We start from the raw sequence: 20543 nt of genomic DNA, 5'->3' as shown, positions 1-20543 counted from the left end.
AAAACAATAATGATGATACACAACCATACTCAGATCTGATTCAATTATAAGCCTAAAAATGGTTCATGTGTTATTATGAGAGTGGGAGAAGGAGAACTTTCAGTGTTTCTGCTAGGTTGTTTTTTTTTTCATTTACAGCTGCATCTATTTTAAGTTTAAAGTATCTTTTCAGGTAGGCTACGTTGTGAAACCACAAACGTCTCAACATGTGTTAACACAGGATGAAATGCGGGACTACCTGAGACGTTCACATCCGGTTAAAGTCTGTAACTGATCTGAGACAAAAATATCGAGCATATGTTAACTGGGTTATGACTAGTGGGGCTTCATTCATGAAAGAATCAATGTTCTTAAACGAATCTTTGAAATGAGTGAATCACCAGTTCACTTCTAAAGTCTGAGTCCATTTTTTTTTTTTATCATTTAGTATCAACATCAAACCTTCTTGAAGGTAATGACTGCCTTCCTGTATTTAAAGAATGAATCTAGAACTGAGTAATAGGCTATTTTTAAATTAATAACATAATAATTTTACTCTCAGCACAAGCAAATTATAAGCATGGTTTTGTTCAACATTTCGAATAAAAAAACGAGGATTTCTGCAAAAAGAACACATTTAAAATTGCATAACGTTATTGTTATTTGTGGGGAAAACTTTTTTGATCCTCTCTCAGTAGACTCAGAAACTGCATGATTTACTGACTCACAACATAAATGATGCCTAGCTACTTAGCGCAATAATGTTTATTATTTTGCTTTAGCTTATTAGAGAAGTTGTGTATGTGTGTGTGTCACCAGGGAGAAGTGTGTCATTTTAACTGGAAGACCTGGAGGTATATAAAAAATATATACTATACATAGAGAATTTCACAATAAGATGAGTTACAAATACATTTCAGTATTAACATACAGCGCTTATTGGATTTTTCAAAAATCATTTGTGTCCAAGTGTCACTCATCACATTTAATGATTAAAATAATTTCTCCTCTTCAGTCTGCATCACAGAGTCATTAAAGCTGTCTGATCTGAACACAGAAGCTTTATCCTGTTGCCCTTACATGTTCAGATCCAAACTCTTTCTTATCTTATGTGGTGAGACACTATGCTGTTAATAACAGAGAATTACACCGACACAAACGTGCACACACACGCACAAACAAACTCACAGGACGAGCCACGGCCTGACATTTCTGTTGCTTTTTATATGACAGCAAACAGCTTTGTTTCAATCAGGGATAGGAGCTTCAGAAAAAGCTGCCACACCCCTCTGCAGTTAAAGAGTCACTCTATCGAAAAAATTAATAAATAAAGAGCGAGATTTCAGAGAACAGAACTGCAACACATATTTTATCCTCTTGTCCATCCTAAAAGACAACAGAAGACTAAACCATCCATCCATGCTAAGATAATTCATTTAAATTTTTTTTCATACATTAAACTAAAATGAAGAGAATAATTTCCATCTGTTATCATTTGTGGGCACAACGCTTAAATTCTCTTTCTGGTTTTGAATTTGCTGCGACTCGTTCATAATAGCCTAAAACCTTACCAGTTGAGCAGAAAGTCAATTGGGTCAATTGAATCTGAATTCTAACCATAGTTTGTTTGTGTCGTTCGCAGTGTGGATGGGTTGTTAGCGTTATTTCCTGTGGGCGGAGGAAGGGAGAGGCTCACAGGGAGTCCACAGACCACAGACCCACAAACCCACATGCATTAACCACCATCCTGAACTAGGACACGGCGTGGAAGGGCGAGTTGGACTCTCTGTCCACATTTAGTCATTTATCTGCCCCTTTGTTTGTTGTCGGCAAGGGAATCGCGTGTTTTAGTTACTTTGTAACCAGCTGTTGATTCAAAGTAGCCCACGGGAACAAAGACCCCACAGACACTGGCGAGCAGCTGACCTGTTGGACCAAACGCTGCCGGAGATTCATTTCCATAGCAAATGTGGTTTTAAAAGAGCCCCTGATAGCTTGATATATCGCCGGGGACACGTGTCAAGGTAAGGAACATCAAAATATATCGTTTTATGAAACTTTAGTGTCAGAACTGTATGTTGAATGTATTATTTCAATGGGATATTCAGCTTTATAGTTTGATCTGGAGAGGGATCTTGGGTTAAGAACTTTGGGTGGGGATGTCCCATCGTTTGCACTTCAAAAGGCAGACGTGGATCTGCCCCAAAACGCGAGTCACAGTTTTATGCGAACAGTGTCCCTTCGGGCTATGTCTTTCCAAGACGTCTGTTATCTTGTATCTATTTGTCGCGTCTTATGTGTCCACAACATCTGTTGGAAGTCTTCCACTCCAGACGTGAGAGAGAGTCCCGGCGGGTCCGAGGGGGGCTGTGGGGGTTGAACAATGCTTTATTTGGTAGTCGCTTGTGCAAATGTGCCTCCCTGGAAGTTGAAATGATGTAGCCGGTTTTTTTGTGTGTGTGCGTGAGTCATGATCCTGTTTTGGGACATGCTGAACAGATTAGACCACCAGTGATTAAACTTATATAAATGCACCGAAGAGTCATATTGTTCCTAAAAGCGCGTCGACTGGGAGAAGTTTGGCACAGCGCCAAGACTAAATATGACTTCATTTAATGTGATTAAAGGGATCGTGCTATGTTAGGAGAAATTGAATCATGTCTTTAGACACGGACTGCGCTGTGAGGTGCTCTCGGCTCAGTTTTACAAGGAAAGATCCCGCAGCGGATCTGCATTAAAACTCTCACAGCCTATATATTCAGGTCACGTGATCGTATGGAAGAATGTTGTATGGTTTAAAGGAATCCTCATTAAAATGTTTCCGACATTAAATAAAAGAAAAGAAGAATATTGAAGAATATTTTAAAGGTACAGAAACATAACATAAAGATCCCATTCATATCAGTGGCCTGATAAAAGCTGCTTTATTGTAGCTACCGAGCGGGTCGCCTCGTCTGGGCGACACCACGTGACCACCTGAATATTCTCTTTGGTTGAACTCTTTTGCTCCTTAATTAATCTTGGCTGACTGAAAATAGCATATTCCTGCAATATCCGAAAAAAAGAAAACATGTAGGTGATTACTAAAAGTTCAGACTGTCTTAACCTACAAAAATAACCTTGGTTTTATTATAGTTAAACTGTAGTCACCATGTTGTTGTTATGTGATTGTGATTACCATTTGTATAACCAAAGTTTTAATACAAATACCATGGTTAAACTATGGTCAGTGTTGCAAAACCATGGTTAATTTGTGGTTCGTAACCATGTTTTTTCCTGTGAATTTTCATAATTATTTTTTTCCAGTGTCAGGGCATAAAGTTTGTTGTTTGTCTCTTATTCTCACAGAACCTACCCTTTTAGAAACGCAATGGTCAGCATAGTCTCTAACATCGTTACTACAGCTGTTGTTACTACAATAAAAATGGGAACTTGGTGTCAGCCACCACAAAAAGAACAGGGGCAAAATTCAAAGCTTAGTAGAAGTACATTATTTGAAGGAAGTGGTTTAGTAACATTAAATGTGGAATCTGTGTTATTGTGGTTGAAGCCAAGGCTGAAATATCAGGGATTTCTATTGTTTGAAAAGGCCAAAATTCTTTAAAAAATGATAATAGATGTAATTAATACATTTTAAACGATCTATCTTAGCATGGATGAATGGTTTGGTTTTCTGTTGTCTTTTAGGATGGAGAAAAGGATAAAATGTTTTGCAGTTCCGAAATCTCTCTTTCTCTCGCTCTTTATTTATTTATTTTTTTGATAGAGTGACTCTTTAACTGCAGAGGGGTGTGGCTGCTTTTTCTGAAGCTCCTATCCCTGATTGAAACAAAGCTGTTTGCTGTCATATAAAAAGAAACAGAAATGGCAGGCCGTGGCTCCTCCTGTGAGTTTGTTTGTGCGTGTGTGTGCACGTTTGTGTCAGTGTAATTCTCTGTTATTAATAGCATAGTGTCTCACCACATAAGATAAGAAAGAGTTTGGATCTGAACATGTAAGGGCAACAGGATAAAGCTTCTGTGTTCAGATCAGACAGAAGACTGAAGAGGAGAAATTATTTTAATCATTAAATGTGATGAGTGACACTTGGACAGACACAAATGATTTAGAAAAATCCAATAAGCGCTGAATGTTAATACTGAACTGTATTTGTAACTTATCTTATTGTGAAATTTTCTATGTATAGTATATCTTTTTTAAATACCTCCAGGTCTTCCAGTTAATGACACACTTCTCCCTGGTGACCCATACACACATACACAACTTCTCTAATAGTCCCCACTGTACATTCACTGTTACACTCAGGTGTATGTCGTAATACAGACGAAAATATCAGTTGCTGCTTGCATGTCATAATTTAACACTTACTTCACTGTAGGCATCCAGGGTCAGCTATTATCATAAGTAAGCCACTGTATATGTAGGGTGCCATGTAATCAGGTATTGTGGATATGACTGATAAAGGACAGTGTGGGTTGTAAAGGTGGGTGAGAGATGGAGTCAGAATGTGTCAATTGTTTGATTCCAATATGAATGCTGTGTTCCAGACCGGCCCTTTGACTCACTTCCTGTCGTCCCCTCTGTTATGACACATTAACAATGAGACGGGATGGGGGAAGGGATTTGGAAACAAATTGGTCATTATAATCTGAAGGCTCCAGAGTTTTTAGGCTTTTCTAAAAGTGCTAAGAGAGAACAAACGAGACTTTGTGTTTGCTGTAATAGTCACAGTTTACTGTGAGGAGGAGTATTGCAATCTAGTTTTTTTTTTTATCTATCATTGAACAGGTTTAAAAAATAACTATAAAGTTTGTCAAGATTGATTTTCAGTTTAACAAGAAAGAGTTAGAAGTATTTTGAAAACCTTAGCCTCAAAATTGAAAAGTTTTTTCGTTTGAATCGGTTTCAAAACCTACATGTTGATGGATAAAAAATATTATGTAATAAATATAATAACATTCTAATAAAAATGTAAGTGGTTATTGCCTGTCAAAAACACTTTTTTTTGTTGTTGTTGCTATTAACTGTTATTAACTGTAAATCATATCTATTACATTATTCGTTTATGTTCATAGCACAACTGATGCCCAATGAGTAACATGGTAAAGATCAAAAGAGGGTCTGGATTTACAATAGAACGGTTTCCCAAACATTCCCCTGTCTGCCATTGTTCAGAGAGAAGAGGTCCCGCCCCAGTATCACACCACTGATCTAGAAGATGATATGTCTGGCTGCTCAAATTGATCATTTCAGCAGTGTTTTGCCTAAGGGGAAATCCAAGCCCTGCTTATAGTATTTTAACATTTTAAAAGTGATGCTGTACCTTTAATGTATTGGGAAGGTGTGTTGGAGGTGGAGTTTCCCGTAGACTGTGTCTGTCGGTCTCTGTCTGTGGTAAACAGTCGCCCATCACTTAGCGGTGTGTGTGACGGAGGGGGGTTGGAAGGGTGAGGCAGTTTAATTAAGGAAATGGCCACCCTGCTGGGGGGGGGGGGGGTTAATGGCCACTCTGTGCATGTTTGTCTTGACTGTTACTTAAATCAGAATGTAGTGGATAACTGAGAACAGTCATGTAAGAACTATGTGTTTGTATTAGTGGTGCTTGCTTTCTGTATTGAAAGAGATGCTATTATAAGACTCTTATGAACCGGTGGTTCTTAATAATCAGAAACATGCGACTAGTAGCCCTTAGGCTTTTTTCTGGATGGTTTACTCTTTTAAGCTGGCTCTTTTAATGGGCTGAGTACTGATTTGAATCGGACAATTCTGAAATGACATTTGGTGTATACTGAATTAATTGCTTTGTTTCAAAACGGACATGACTGAAAGTGACTCTCACTGTAATATCGGCCTATGTGAAATCTCTCTCTTCCCACAGTGTTTTTGCTATTGAATGAATGATGCATATACCTCACTTACAATTTCACTTTTGTTTTTCATAGAACTCAAAAAGATTGAATCGAATGACAGTTTATGCACACTAAAAATCAAAGAAGCTCCAAGCAGCTGAAGGAGTCTCTCTCTCTCTCTCTCACACACACACACACACACACACACACACACACTCGCACATTAGATTTACATCTAGATACGCACCCAGACCTCAGGGCTGCATTTTCAAGGCCTTGACACACAGCGCAGCCTTGGGGAAAGCAGACAAGGCGAAATTGAGAAGCTCTCTGTCTCTCCCACACACTAATACTCTCTCTGAAGATAGTGTTACACAGTGTGACTGAGAATGAAATGGTAGGCTGAAGAACCAGCTGTCTAGCAGCTTAATCTGCCTCTGTGTCAGCCTGACAGATGAAGACTTGTAAATGTGGAACCGTCAAATAAATGACCAGTGAGGTCACTTTGAGGAGCTTATATCTGAAACTTAGACTACTATAATGTCACTGGTTTGAGATGCACGGAGCCAGAGATTTTCTGCATGTTACTGTTACTATGATGATGACATCTTTCAAAGACATTTTTCTTTAAATACTTCATTTCATCAGAAACTGTGTTAGTGGATGTTACTGAAACCTGATTCATGCATTAATGCATACAGGTCAGAGATTTGTGTTCAATATTTTTTCTTCTAATACTTCCTATTACTTTTATTCAGCAAGGATGTATTAAAACAAGTGACCATAAAGACATTTATCATTTTAAATGCTGTTATTTGTACTTTTGGCTTATTAAAACCCTGCTATAAAAAGATAAAAATATTAAACAGCACAGATGTTACAGTGATGGCGATAATAAGAAGAAATGTTTTTTGACACCAAATATGGTTTCTCAAGGATCATCTGACACTGAAAACTTGAAGTCATGACAGCTGGAAATGTAGGTTTGTCATCAAAGAGAAATCCTTCGAACGGTAGTGTAAATGTGAGCTGGATTTGGTTGGCAAATTAGAATTCTGTGTTGATGGTGTGAAGCTACCGTAATGAATCATACTGAAGCTCATATGATTCTTTAGAAGGAGTAATCCGGAAAACCTGCTCTGACACACCAATGATGAGTTCACTTCAGATAGGAACTCACCATGCCTGAGTCAGCAGCCTAGACTGAAATTTGTCAGTCTGTGTGTCCTTGGACATTTAAAGTCATAGTCGGTATGTTCTGAGCCAGGTGGAAAAACCCCCTCTCAAGTATTTTCAATTCAGACTGCAATACCTAGTTCAACCACTCTGTGTCAAGCCTACATATAGCACATTTAAGTATATCACCATTTACAATGCAGTATGAAATTCCAAAACTAATATATGCGATTGCAAAATCAATTGGCGAAGTTTATGTATGTTACACTTGTTATTTTTCACAGACTTTAGCTAGAGTGAAGTTATAAATTACAGAGGTGTCAAAAGAATAAATATAGAAAGAATGAGTACATATGCCAAGACAAATCACTCACTGTCCTTCGTACTGTCTCTCTCAAAGCTCACACATCTGTGGAATTAGTGAACGGCAACAGGGTGCTGAAAGAAGCACTGTTTGCTCATCTTCAAGTGTTCACAGGTCTCGTGTGTGTGTGTAGATAGAGTAATGGTTGAGTCTACAGCAGTTCACCCACCCGTCCAGTCTCAACAGCACACATGCCTGTGTTTTGAACTAATAATATATGAGTCTGTGTTGATTTAATTCATGTCACATGTATCCTCTGCTTCAGAACAGCTGGAGTTTTGCTGGATCTGCCCCTGCTGTGTGTGTATTTCTCATGCGGGATTGTGAAAAGTAGTTAATGTGTGCCTGAAGTGTTGTTTTGGATGCTAAGTAACGGCATTGTGTGTTTGGCTTCATGTCTTTCCTAATAAGGCCAAATCAGCAGTGTTTGGCACTGGTGTCTGTCTGTACACCAGACAGATTGAGGCAAAAGGACCTCCTCCTCTTGAGTGAGGTGTTCATTGGGAAGAGCAGATCCATCGTCTTACCAAATATGGGAGTAGAGTTTCACTGTTTCTGAACGTCTGGCTTGTGTAGAAGCAAAACGTTCTGTGTGTGTCTCTCTGCTATACTTATAGTAATAATAATAAGCTTTATCTTGCGCTGTAATATTTGACTTCACAGTATGTGGTTGTAAAACGTTAGCCCTGCAGTGTGTCTGTCACTGTAATACAGTCACTTTAGATAAGAAGCTGTCTGATATATGAAGAATCTCTGTCCGCAGTTCTGTGCAAACTGTTGGAATGTTTTACTGTTACCATGCATTTGTGCTTGGAGAAACAGGAAGTGACCTTGTAACACTCTGCCTACACATCAAGAAGTCATAAACACATACATGTGCACACCCTTTCCTCTAAGTGTTAGTGTTTTTCACTGCTATTGGTGTAGTCAAAATGCTCCATATTTAATTCAGTTGTTCTTTGCAGAAAATAAGATTATTATTATAAATATTTAATTGTTTACATTTGAGTTGACCCCTGTTCTTGTGTTGTTTTCAGATGGACGTGAGGCTGCTCCTGATTTCTGTTCTTCTGGGACTCAGCAGGGCTCAACTAGGTAAAAACTTCAGATTTTAAAAACATCAGATATACAGTGGGGTTCAATAGTCTGAAGCCACTAGTGAAAATACTGTGTCTAGTGAAAATATTCTTCCTATCTCCTGTCCAACTCCTCACTTCTTATCTATTTATCCCAAATTAGGGAAAAGGGGAGTTACTTGGGTTCAGGCTATGCTCTGGGCCCGGACCCGTCCCCCAGTACAGCACACCAAAGTATGCCTACTATTCCCCTTCAGATTAGATGTAAAGGTGAACTCGTGAATTGATGGGTGTGGGAACCCTGCAGGTTCATGTGGGTTCAAAGTAGGGTAGGTGATTTCTGGGAGGGTAGTAATGACAAGCTAGCATTGAAAGCATAAGATCCAAGCCTCCCTGCAAATCACTCTCCAAAGCCACACCTCCTTCAAAACACATGACCGCACACAGACAGACCAGAGTCTAACCAGCAACATGCTGAGAGACTGTGTTGGTGCAGGGTTGAATGCAGTGCTGTCAGATGCCGTCTCATTCACAGATGAGAAAACATTACAGTACAAAGTGCATGATATTACAATAATAACACCTTCCGTTCTCTATCGGTCTGTAATAGCATAATTGAACCTGCTGATGACGCATCATGTCGGTGTGGGCAGAGTGCACATACTTTGAAAGGCAGGCAAAGTAGCCTATCAGAGCTCTCTGGCTGCAGGATATGATTGGACAAACATTTTATGGTCCTTCATCTTCCACCGACGATATAAATACATTTAGACCACTTAACTTCATTTCATGTTAAGGACGTGTTTTTTTTTTTCTCCAAAAATTGCTGTTTGCATTTAAAACAAAGCATTTTCATACTTATCTATATGTGTAGGAGCAGCCTGACATTTGAGTACACTTTGTATATATAATTTTTTTGGAGCTCCTCTTCCAAGAACACTCAGAGCAGAGGCTGATAAAGTACTCGTAATACTGTCCAGATCATCTTAGACATTTGCAGGATTTTCATTCCAAGATGTGATATATCTCGGATATGGCAGCAGTGTGGAATCTAAGAAAACAACCAAAAGAAACATCTCAAAGCATTAATGGAGAATAATAGGAATGTGATATATACATCATCTTCATCTTCTAAGTGCTGTCCCACAGTCCTGTGCGGTTTATTCTGGATTTGCCGGCCTCATGGTTTCCATTAAATCTTTAAAGAAAGCAGTAAGGATGCCATCAGTAATACAGTTCACATGACCTCACTACAGCATATGGTCACTCTGCATCTATTTTAGAATGAGAGAGTCTCATGAGAGAGAGAAAGAAGCATATTGTGTATGGCTGGCCACAGTGTTAGTTATTAAATGCTCTTTGGTTTGGATTTCCTGTGTTAGTGGTGGGAGGGAATTGAGAATGATGGATGTTTTTGTTGTGTGTGTATGTGTACAGATGGTAACGAATGCACCAAAGCCTCGGCCCAGTCCTGTGGAGAATGCATTCAGGTCGGAGAAAAGTGTGGCTGGTGTACAGACGAGGTAAGTTCAGATAAAACCATTAAAGTGACCCTATTATGGGTAATGAAAGGTTCATAGTTTGGTTTTGGGAGAGTCCAACAACAGGTTGATATGCATGCAAGGTCAAAAAAAACACTTTGAATGTCTTATAATATGCATTTATTTTTTCCTACTTGCTCAAAGTAGTCCCCCAAACGATTCACTCAATGATTTATTTTTCCAAACCCCTCTGCCTTTGCATGACACTTATCTGTGGTGATTGGTCCGATTGGTCTCATTTTCATTTCATCATGAATGCCTGTAATGCCTGATAAAGCAGTGTTTGTGAGCACAGTGCTGCTTTGTGTACGGTGTTACCGGGGATACCGCTATTTTTACCGTTAAAAAAAAAGCGGCACCTAGTGGCAAAGAATACATTAGCATATAATTCATGCTAATGGGAAAAGACCAACAAATGGTCAGGCAATATGCTAATGTTTCGTGTTAACATCAAAATTAAACTGCTTGGGATTCGTTTTAAAAATGACTCATTTCAATTATTCAGAGTCTACTCTTTCTTTTGAGAGACTAACTTTATACACAATTCACTTTCCGATTTAAAACTTTGCAGGATGTTTTCATTCACTTAGAGCTGTGTTACATAATGTGTGAAAGGTATTTTTCAAAAATCCATAATAGGGGCACTTTAAAGACGGAAATGGCTGCTTTTGCAATGATGTGCATTTAGAGAAAAATGTCACGGGGGAAACCATTTCCTGTAGTTAGATTATTTGTTTATCTTAGTCTATAGAGGACATCCTGTGAATCTGCAGACAATTCTGTCTGCTAAAAACATTTTTTTGGGTGATCAAAGTATCCAGAGCAATCAGTGATTTGAAGTGACATCACCTTCTGTCCTACCTTTATTCACCTGTAGTTTTTATTACTGGCAGTTTCTTGAGTCATATTAGTGGAAGTGAGCACATCGTATCCCTCAGTGTTCATGAGTCAGCATCCTGTGGGATAATGTCTGTTCCTACCATGTGGAGCAGATTATGGCAGGACAGGAAGCACCAATCATGGACCACATTAACGAAAGCAGGAAGTGTACTATCATTAAACTACATGTTATGCAGGATGGGGGGCTTGAGCTCTGTTGGAAAGGTGGCCCCCTTAATAGTTTCAACAGGCAGACTGCACATCCTAATCCTGACTAGCCCAACACAGCAATATTGGCTTAACCAATTACTATTTGACTAATGGCAGGCAGGTGGATTTTATTTTATTTGTTTATTTATTTTTTTATTTGAATTACTATATTTAAAAATCATTTTGTTTTACTAAATAATCGCATGAAAAAGGTTAATTTAATTTATCTTTATTATGATCTTCATTAATTTTTTTTAATTTAATTTATTGGTTTAATTTATTCAAAATTAATATTTGTTTCAGATCATTTTTCCCTCTGGTTTTATGAACTTAACATATTGTATTGTTTTAATTCTATCCTATTAATTATTTAAATTTATTTTAACAAATATCAAAATTTTTACAGAGGTAGAACTTTACAAATTTACAGTGAATATTTAGAGGCTGGACCTATTCAACTGAATATCCCTGCTATAGATAGCTATAGTGTTATTTGATACATGAACATTAATTGATATATTGTCCTAAAAGAACCCATTTCTCTTTATATGTGTTCCTTAAAACTGCTCCATCTTTTGTTAGATTAAATACTACTGATGCCATGCTCCAGCAGGTGCTGGTTTTGATGGAGTGTTTATAATCTTTCTCTTTCGTGTTTCTTCTCTTCCCTAAACTCCCGTCTCTTTCTGCAGAACTTTTTGAAGCAAGGCGAGCAGAAGTCCACACGGTGTGATGAGATTGAAGCTCTGATTAAGAAGGGCTGTAATAAGTCCAGTATAGAAAATCCTCGGGGAAATGTTACCGTCAGCAAGAACCAATCTTTAACAGAGCACACAAACAGCACTAAGGATGGAGCAAAACTAAAGCCAGACCAGATCACCCAGATTCAACCGCAGAAACTCACCCTAGACCTCCGATCAGGTACTATATACTCCTTCAACAACTCCAGGAATGCTTAATTAATAATTTAGGTCATCATTCAGTAAAGTTGTGAATAATATTCTCTATCAATGTATAATCAGTTCACTTCCCTGTAAGCTTTAGTCTGAACGCATGGTCTTCATTCTGACCCAGGTGAAGCTCAGAAGTTCGTTTTGACATTCAGGAGGGCTGAGGATTATCCCATAGATCTCTACTACCTGATGGACCTCAGCTACTCAATGAAAGATGATTTAGAGAACGTCAAAAACCTGGGAACCAAACTGATGACTGAAATGCAAAAGATCACATCTGACTTCAGGATCGGTAAGGGACCTCTGAGGATCCATGCTGGATTCGTCTTTAATTGTATTGTGCTGCATTGCTTTCATTCTTTGTCAATGTTTCTAGGCTTTGGCTCCTTTGTGGAAAAAACTGTCATGCCATACATCAGCACAACGCCAGCCAAGCTGCTAAACCCCTGCACATCAGACCAGAACTGCACAAGCCCGTTCAGCTATAAAAACGTGCTGAGTTTGACTTCCGATGGATCTCAGTTTAATACCCTTGTGAGCAAACAGCAGATCTCAGGAAACCTGGACTCACCAGAAGGAGGGTTCGACGCCATCATGCAAGTGGCTGTCTGTGCGGTACATGTGTATATATATATATTCATACAATATCATGTTTGTATTATATATGTCAGGTTTGAAGGGATTGAAGGTTAATCTTCATCTTAATTGTGCAACAGAACCAAATTGGCTGGAGGAATGTGACCCGTCTGCTTGTGTTTTCCACGGATGCTGGATTCCACTTTGCTGGAGACGGAAAACTGGGCGGCATCGTGCTTCCTAATGATGGGAAATGCCATCTGCAGGATAACATGTACACTATGAGCCATTACTATGTAAGTGTGTGTAACGTCGTTGAGTCATTACTGCATATAGAAAATATGTGAAAGTGTCTCATTTATTTTCATTCCTTCTAGGACTATCCTTCGATCGCACATCTGGTTCAGAAATTAAGCGAAAACAACATTCAGACCATTTTTGCTGTAACTAAAGAGTTCCAGCCTGTTTACCAGGTAATAAAGCAGCTATCTTTTGTCTCTACATCAATAGGCAAGTCGGATTCTGTAACACTACTGGAAATAAAATACTGCATGGGAAAAAATGCCTGGGCAAACTCTTTATATCTTTGTCTACAGGAGCTGAAAAACCTCATTCCAAAGTCAGCTGTGGGAACGCTGTCTTCCGACTCCGGCAATGTGATCAATCTCATTATTGATGCATATAATGTAAGTATATCTTAGTAACTAAAGAGGCTGTGAATCAACTTAGTGAAATTATTTTAGGGAAATGTTTAAAAAAATATATTCTTTGTTCTCGACAAGATCCTGATAAATAAAATATGGAAATATCACAATGAAATTTACAGAAAAAAACATTGTTAAAGATATTGTAAAATATATAATTCTAATTTTTGAAAAGCTAAATGTTAAACAATTTAAAACAACTGTTTTCTATTTAATGTTTTAAAATATTCACTTCAATTCAAGTTTATTTGTATAGCGCTTTTTGCAATACAAATCGTTACAAAACAACTTTACAGAAATTATGTTTCTACAATATTTAGTAGTAGCTTATGATGGTGACTGTCAGTTTGTGCACGTATGACAGGATTTTTTTGAAAAATTAATACAAGTCGTAGTCAGCCAGACGATTAACATTTATTAATATTAATTAATTAATTAATTATTATATAATGCAGTCACACTTGTAGCAATATTTGTTAGTTCTGTTGTTGATTCAGGGTTAGCATCATCTGAGGTCCTCTGAGGGTCAGCATCATCTCTTCTCAGGTGTTCTGGATCCAGACTGGAGCTTGTGTAAATCCTAATTACCACGGGATGTAAATCCCATGGCAAAACATAGAAACAAAATAGAGACATCATTATCATAGCGGCTGTTCCAATTTACAATTTAAGAGATACATTATTCGAATGCTTGGCGAAAGAGATGCGTTTTTAATCTAGATTTTAACAGAGAGAGTGTGTCTGAACCCTGAACATTATCAGAAAGGCTATTCCAGAGTTTGGGAGCCAAATGTGAGAACGCTCTACCTCCTTTAGTGGACTTTGCTATCCTAGGAACTACCAAAAGTCCAGCGTTTTGTGACCTTAATGAGTGTGATGGGTTGTTACGTGGTAGAAGGCTAGTTAGGTATGCAGGAGCTAAACTAATTAGGGCCTTATAGGTAAGTAATGATAATTTGTAACTGATACAGAACTTAATAGGTAGCCAGTGCAGAGACTGTAAAATTGGAGTAATATGATCATATTTTCTTGACCTTGTAAGGACTCTAGACGCTGCATTTTGGACTACCTGTAGCTTGTTTATTGAAGAAGTAGGACAACCACCTAGAAGTGCATTACAATAGTCCAGTCTAGAGGTCATGAATGCATGAACTAGCTTTTCTGCATCAGAAACAGATAACGTGTTTCGTAGCTTGGCAATGTTTCTAAGATGGAAGAATGCAGTTTTTGAAACATGGGGAAATATGATTTTCAAAATACAAATTGCTGTAATCTACAAGATTCTGTGTAGTGTTTTTTGGTCCATTAATTAATATATTAAATTTTTAACACACTCTGTTAGCTTAGATAATTGAGAAGTTTCATCTGGTCTCGTTGAGATATATAGCTGAGTATCATCAACATAACAGTGGAAGCTAATTCCATATTAAGGGGCAACATGTATATTGAAAATAGAAGTGGACCTAGGACGGATCCTTGTGGCACTCCATATTTTACCGATGATTAATGAGATGACACCCTATTTAAGTAAACAAAATGGTAGCGATCGGACAGGTAGGATCTAAACCATCTTAGAGCCTGCCCCTTGAATACCTGTATAGTGTTGTAATCTATCTATGAGTATGTCATGAATGTATAGCCGTGATAGCAAATTTATTTAGGCTATTGAAAGTGTCAGGATTCAGTATCAAATGATCTGTCAGAAATCATTCTGATTTGCTGATTTTCTGCTCAATAATTTTTTTTTTTTGCAATAAAGAGTTGAAAACAGTTTATTATTAACTATCTTTACTGTTACTTTAATCAATAGAAAGTTTCCTTGCTGAAAAAAAGTAGATAACCCCCCCCCCCCCCCCCCAAAAGAAATTGAACTCACTTTCAAATAAAATTTTTTATTTATTTGAATAAACATGTAAATAATCCTTTCATAAATCTGTCTTCTCAGTCTCTGTCTTCTGAGATCATTCTGGAGAACAGTAGGCTCCCCGAAGGTGTGTCCATTTCCTACATCTCCCACTGCAAGAATGGAGTGAGTCAAGAAGGAGAAAATGGGAGAAAGTGCTCCAACATCGCCATTGGGGATCAGGTGAGAATAGTTAAAACCCTTTATGACAGTTTCATCAGATGTTCAGTACTTTCCATTGGATACGATTTCCTAAATAACTGACCCTTTGCTAATTCAGGACATTTTTATTTGCTCTTCCTCTTTGAAGAAATTTGATAGCAGCATGAATAAAAACTACAAAGACTGCAAATTAAATCAGCGCTCTTTATTCTCGTCACAGGTGACGTTTGAGGTAGCGGTCACGGCTAAGGGCTGTCCATCTAATGGCAAATCAGAGACTTTAAAGATCAAGCCGCTGGGTTTCACTGAGGAGGTGGAGATCGTCCTCAACTTCATCTGTGAATGTGAGTGTCATAAAGAAGGAATCCCTAACAGTCCAAACTGTAGCGACGGCAATGGCACTCTGGAGTGTGGAGCATGCAGGTGAGTTGAAAAGGTTAGTTAGTTAGTACCTGGATATAAGACCAAATCGATGGCAATAATGTAATCTGTGCTTATTTTCAGGTGCAATGAGGGACGTATTGGCAGGGTTTGTGAATGTAGTAAAGATGAGGTCAGAACAGAAGATCTGGATGCAAACTGCCGCATGGATAACGGCACGGACATCTGCAGCAACAATGGAGACTGCGTTTGTGGAACGTGCGAGTGCAAAAAAAGAGACAACCCAGAGGAGAGATACAGCGGAAAGTTCTGCGAGTGCGACAACTTCAACTGTGACCGCTCCAACAACAAGCTCTGCGGAGGTATGACTCTGCTGAAATAACACTGTTCTGATCTGATCTTCACATATGTAGAAACCTATGTAAATGAATTAACAGTTACTAACTTTCTCCACCTTTCCAGGTCACGGTCGTTGTGAATGCAGGAAGTGTATCTGTGACGCTAACTACACAGGAAGTGCTTGCGACTGCTCATTGGACACCTCAACCTGTATGGCCAGTAACAAACAGATCTGTAACGGTCGGGGCACCTGCGAGTGCGGCACGTGTAAATGTATAGACACAAAGTTTCAGGGTCAAACCTGTGAGATCTGCCCAACCTGTCCTGGAGTTTGCACTGAACACAAGTGAGTTATTAACAGGACATTTGCTTGAACAACTGCCACAGCTAGCAGCACTAAATATATTTTCTTGTCTTTCCTCACAGGGATTGTGTCCAGTGCCGAGCATTTGGTTCTGGTGATAAGAAAGACACATGTGAGAAAGAGTGTACTAACTTCGATCTTAAAATGGTGAAGAAGAAGGAGGAACTTCCTCAGCCCAACGACCAGCCCTACATCAATCACTGCAAAGAGCGTGATGCTAACGATTGTTGGTTCTTCTTCACCTACGCTACCAGGAATGACAGCACCGTTGTGGTCCATGTGGCAGAGGAGCTTGGTAAGTGGAAGATGAAATAAGTACCAGCAGGTCCTGAGTTATATTGTTCTAGTTAACTGGTTTTATTGATAATGCTTTGTGCCTGTGTTCACAGAGTGTCCCTCTGGCCCTGACATCATCCCCATTGTAGCTGGTGTGGTCGCAGGAATCGTTCTGATTGGTTTAGCACTTCTGCTCATCTGGAAGCTGCTCATGATTATTCATGACCGCAGAGAGTTCGCCAAGTTCGAGAAAGAGAAGATGAATGCCAAGTGGGATGCGGTATGTTTCTCTGATTTCCGTTACATCTCATGTCGTATGTAGCCATTTCAATGGCCTAGAGAAAGCTGTCCGTAAAAATAACATCTACATAAAATGAATACGTAATATTTCTCGATATAGTTATATTTTCATCTCACACAGAGCAGATAGCTGGAATGGAATGTCTGGCCTCATTTTGTGGGGTGTGGCCTCTCTGGCACGAGGGGAGGTCATTTCTGCCACCTGCTGGGCACTGATAGTTCATTAATCCTACAGAATATTGCAGCAAAAAAGGGGCTTAGTGATCAAGAACTCTTAGCTTGGAGGTTTATGCAAATGCAGATAGGTCTATTTAAGGCATTTAAATTAATGCATTAAATGTCTTTTATCTAGAGCAAAAATTATCGATTGTGTAGCTGTATATTAGCCCTGTAAAGCCTGTCAAATAATAGTCTGGAAAATTAAGGAATCTTTTTTTATTAGTAGTATTATTTTTATTTTTTCATATTGGATTAACCAAGCTTTTATGGCCCAAATAGTATGTTGTTAAATGAAGTTTTGATAGATTCTAATGTTATTCACTGAGATCTAACAGACTGTTTACATAAAATGCATGTAAATGTCAGCTGTCACTCTATACATCCCAATAATATGTTTAGTAAGGTTACATTTAAATGATTAGTTTAATGATCAAAGCTCTGTAGTTTTAATTGTAGTGGACAAAATACATAGATGATTAAGTGATGCATGATTAAATGTTCCTCAAAATCCTGATGTGGCATATTTGACACATTTTAAAGTTTTTTCCCTCTAAAAATTATGCATGCATAATCAAGTCTAAGTTCTTTTAGTCCAGTAAATGTTCATGCAAGTTATTCTTGTTCAGTTAATAAAGATAATTAAAGATTTTACAGCTAAATACAAGTGTACAATGACTTGAAGATGGAAGTTGTTAGAATGATATTAAAAGGTCTTTTACTTGCTAAAAAAGTATGAATTGATTACAGGCTTTATATATGCATTCTTATGTTGTTTGTACTGAACTGCTCAAAACCATAGGGTTTTCAGCTGTTTGTTTTCTTTATTTCAGTTCATGTGTTTCTCACTCTGTCGTTTATATTCGTTTCTTTCTGCCTTTCTTTCTTCAAACCTTTTCTTCTCGTCATATCTAGCAAGAGAACCCAATATACAAGAGCCCCATTAATAAATTCCAGAATCCAAGTTATGGAAATAAAGGCGTCACACTCTGAGTCTGTACTCTTCTTTGCTGCTTGCATGTGCTTTTTCTTCCTCTTTGTGCCTATTTGTCTTTCTATGACTTTAACATCAACCTCAGACCCATATATAACATGAACAGCTTCTAAATAGTCATTTGCAGTTATTTATTCTAATTCACTAATTTTTAGGAAATGTCTTTTATGGCATTTTACTCACTCACTCACCAGCATGTCATTCCAAACCTGTATGACTTAAGATCTGGGGAACACAAAACCCCAGACTTCACTTTTATATGATCTTCTGATACTTAATGGAATAGTTTACTGGGAAATATCAATGTACTCTTCCGCAGGCCATCAAAGATGTAAATGAGTTTCTTTCTTCATAAGAACAGATTTGGAGAAATTTGCAGTGAAAGGGTGCCGTCAGAATAAGAGTTCAAACACGGATAAAAACATCACAATAATCCACATGACTCCAGTCCATCAAATAACAATGCTTTTATCAGCTGTTTTGGACTCTCATTTTGACTGCACCCATTCACTGTAAGTTTACAAATCTATTCAAAGCAATCGATTTCAAGCGAAATATCTCAAAATCTGTTCTGATAAAGAAATGAATTCATCTTAGATGGCCTTTCATTCCATAAAATTTCCAATCCTTAAAAAGCTTAGATATTTAAATAGCTGAATATAAAATATAACAGTGTTTGTGTTTGATTGTGTGCCTTTTGTAATGCTTGCTAGGTTTAATATACTGTTTTTTCTTTTTACAATAAAAGTTTACTGTATTTGCTGTGAAGTGTCCTAACCTGGCCGTTGTGGAGTTAAATTGAAGGTTGATCTAATTCTCCTCTCTTCATGTTGATCTGCAGGGTGAGAACCCCATTTACAAGAGTGCTGTGACGACAGTGGTCAACCCTAAATATGAGGGCAAGTAACGGACAAACGTATCCATCTTCAAGCAACACTGTATGCAGAACAATTCAAGAGGAATGGAAAAGTTGAAGAAGTTTTTTTTGCGTGTGTGTGTGTGTGTTTTTAAATCACCTTTTGGCTGTGCATTTGCCACTGTTCAGTATAATCTATTAACCTGTGTTTATGCATTGTTTTGCAACTGTACAGTATGTATAAACTTGTTTTTTTTAATGCAATCTTAGACAGTAATTTCAATGTTTTGATTTTTAGCCACAGATCTGCCTTGTTTTTCTGAATGTTGAAACTGATCATGTTGGGTTAGATGATGGGTTTTGTAGGTATGATGTGGACTGGTATGCATGAAGAATGAATATCCACGATTCACAAGACTAGACACAATGACCAGCTCGAGTCCAGTAACTAGTTGATCATTAGAGCCAGTTTGTGTCTTCTGATGGTACAGGAAACTTTCTGAACCTGTGGATGGAGTGTCCTGTCACTGGTGTAGTAGGTAGCTGTAGCGGACCACTGCTGTTTGTACACATGGTGCTTTTCATGTAGACGCTTAAGTCGTCTGCATAATCCTGGATGATTGAGTCCAGATTCTAATGTTTAGGTCTGTGACCATAGATCTGTGTGCTCACGTCACCTTTCTTTGGTCTGCGAGTCAGATGGTTTAAAGTCCTCTTAATTGATTTTAGTAAATCTAAAATGGACCGGTTTAGTATCTTTTAATTATGTCACATGCAAATGTACATTTGTACAAGTGTTTGTTTTTAATGACTTGGCAGCATCTGAGTTGTTAAGAGGGACATGTTCATCATTGTCTGTGAATGGAACAATCAACGTAATTATTATTATAATTGAAAACATGAGCGTGAACTCGTATGAAAAGATCTTCAGGTTTTAGGTTTGTTTGAAGAACGAGGAAATCAAAACTCAGGTCCTGAATTTCTCTCCAGCGCTGATGCCAAATATTTACGTCTACTGTGCGAGAACTATATTCCAGATGTGGATTTCACATTTGCTTTTGTAATTTAATTTGTCCCTTTGTAACATCATTGTCCATAAATGAGACTAACTGCATAGAGTATTGTTGGTAAAGATCAGTGTTAAAGAAAGAGAACGTTTTTTCCTTTTTATTTTCACATTTTCTTTTATCTCTTAAGCTTAATCATGTTACATACACACTTTGCATTTTAAAGTGCCTTTTTCATTTTTTTGCATCATGCCCACTCTCTTTCGTTTCTAGGACTTATTTATTAAAATAAACGACCCAAAACACTGGACTGCATTGGTATCTGTGTCTGTTTGTGAGTCGGCATGATTTATAATTGAATGTAATGTCATTCTAATACAGAGATTTTACACAGTTTAAGTATGTGTTTTTGGTAGCAATGTGAATTTTTGCACCAAA

General features: G+C 38.0%; 1 protein-coding gene across 2 annotated transcripts; it reads left to right on the top strand.

The window, feature by feature from the left end:
* Positions 1–1693: 1693 nt before the first annotated feature.
* LOC113045365 (integrin beta-1-like) lies at positions 1694–20423 on the top strand. 2 transcript variants are annotated; one of them, XM_026205714.1, is made up of 17 exons: positions 1694–2003; positions 8406–8463; positions 9882–9967; positions 11767–11995; positions 12149–12319; positions 12404–12642; positions 12744–12899; positions 12981–13076; positions 13200–13289; positions 15253–15393; positions 15593–15795; positions 15877–16115; positions 16216–16438; positions 16519–16751; positions 16846–17012; positions 18164–18241; positions 19084–20423. In XM_026205714.1, the coding sequence occupies exons 2-16, from the start codon at positions 8406–8408 to the stop codon at positions 18239–18241; spliced, it is 2409 nt and encodes an 802-aa protein (XP_026061499.1). In that variant the 5' UTR covers positions 1694–2003; the 3' UTR covers positions 19084–20423. The 2 variants fall into 2 exon arrangements, with proteins under 2 accessions (XP_026061499.1, XP_026061500.1); XM_026205715.1 differs by lacking the exon at positions 18164–18241.
* Positions 20424–20543: the final 120 nt, after the last annotated feature.

The sequence above is a fragment of the Carassius auratus genome, chromosome 27 (assembly GCF_003368295.1).
Source record: "Carassius auratus strain Wakin chromosome 27, ASM336829v1, whole genome shotgun sequence".
Lineage (NCBI taxonomy): Eukaryota > Metazoa > Chordata > Actinopteri > Cypriniformes > Cyprinidae > Carassius > Carassius auratus.
Note: the sequence above shows the minus strand (reverse complement) of the source record. Positions and strands in the feature narration are given on the sequence as shown.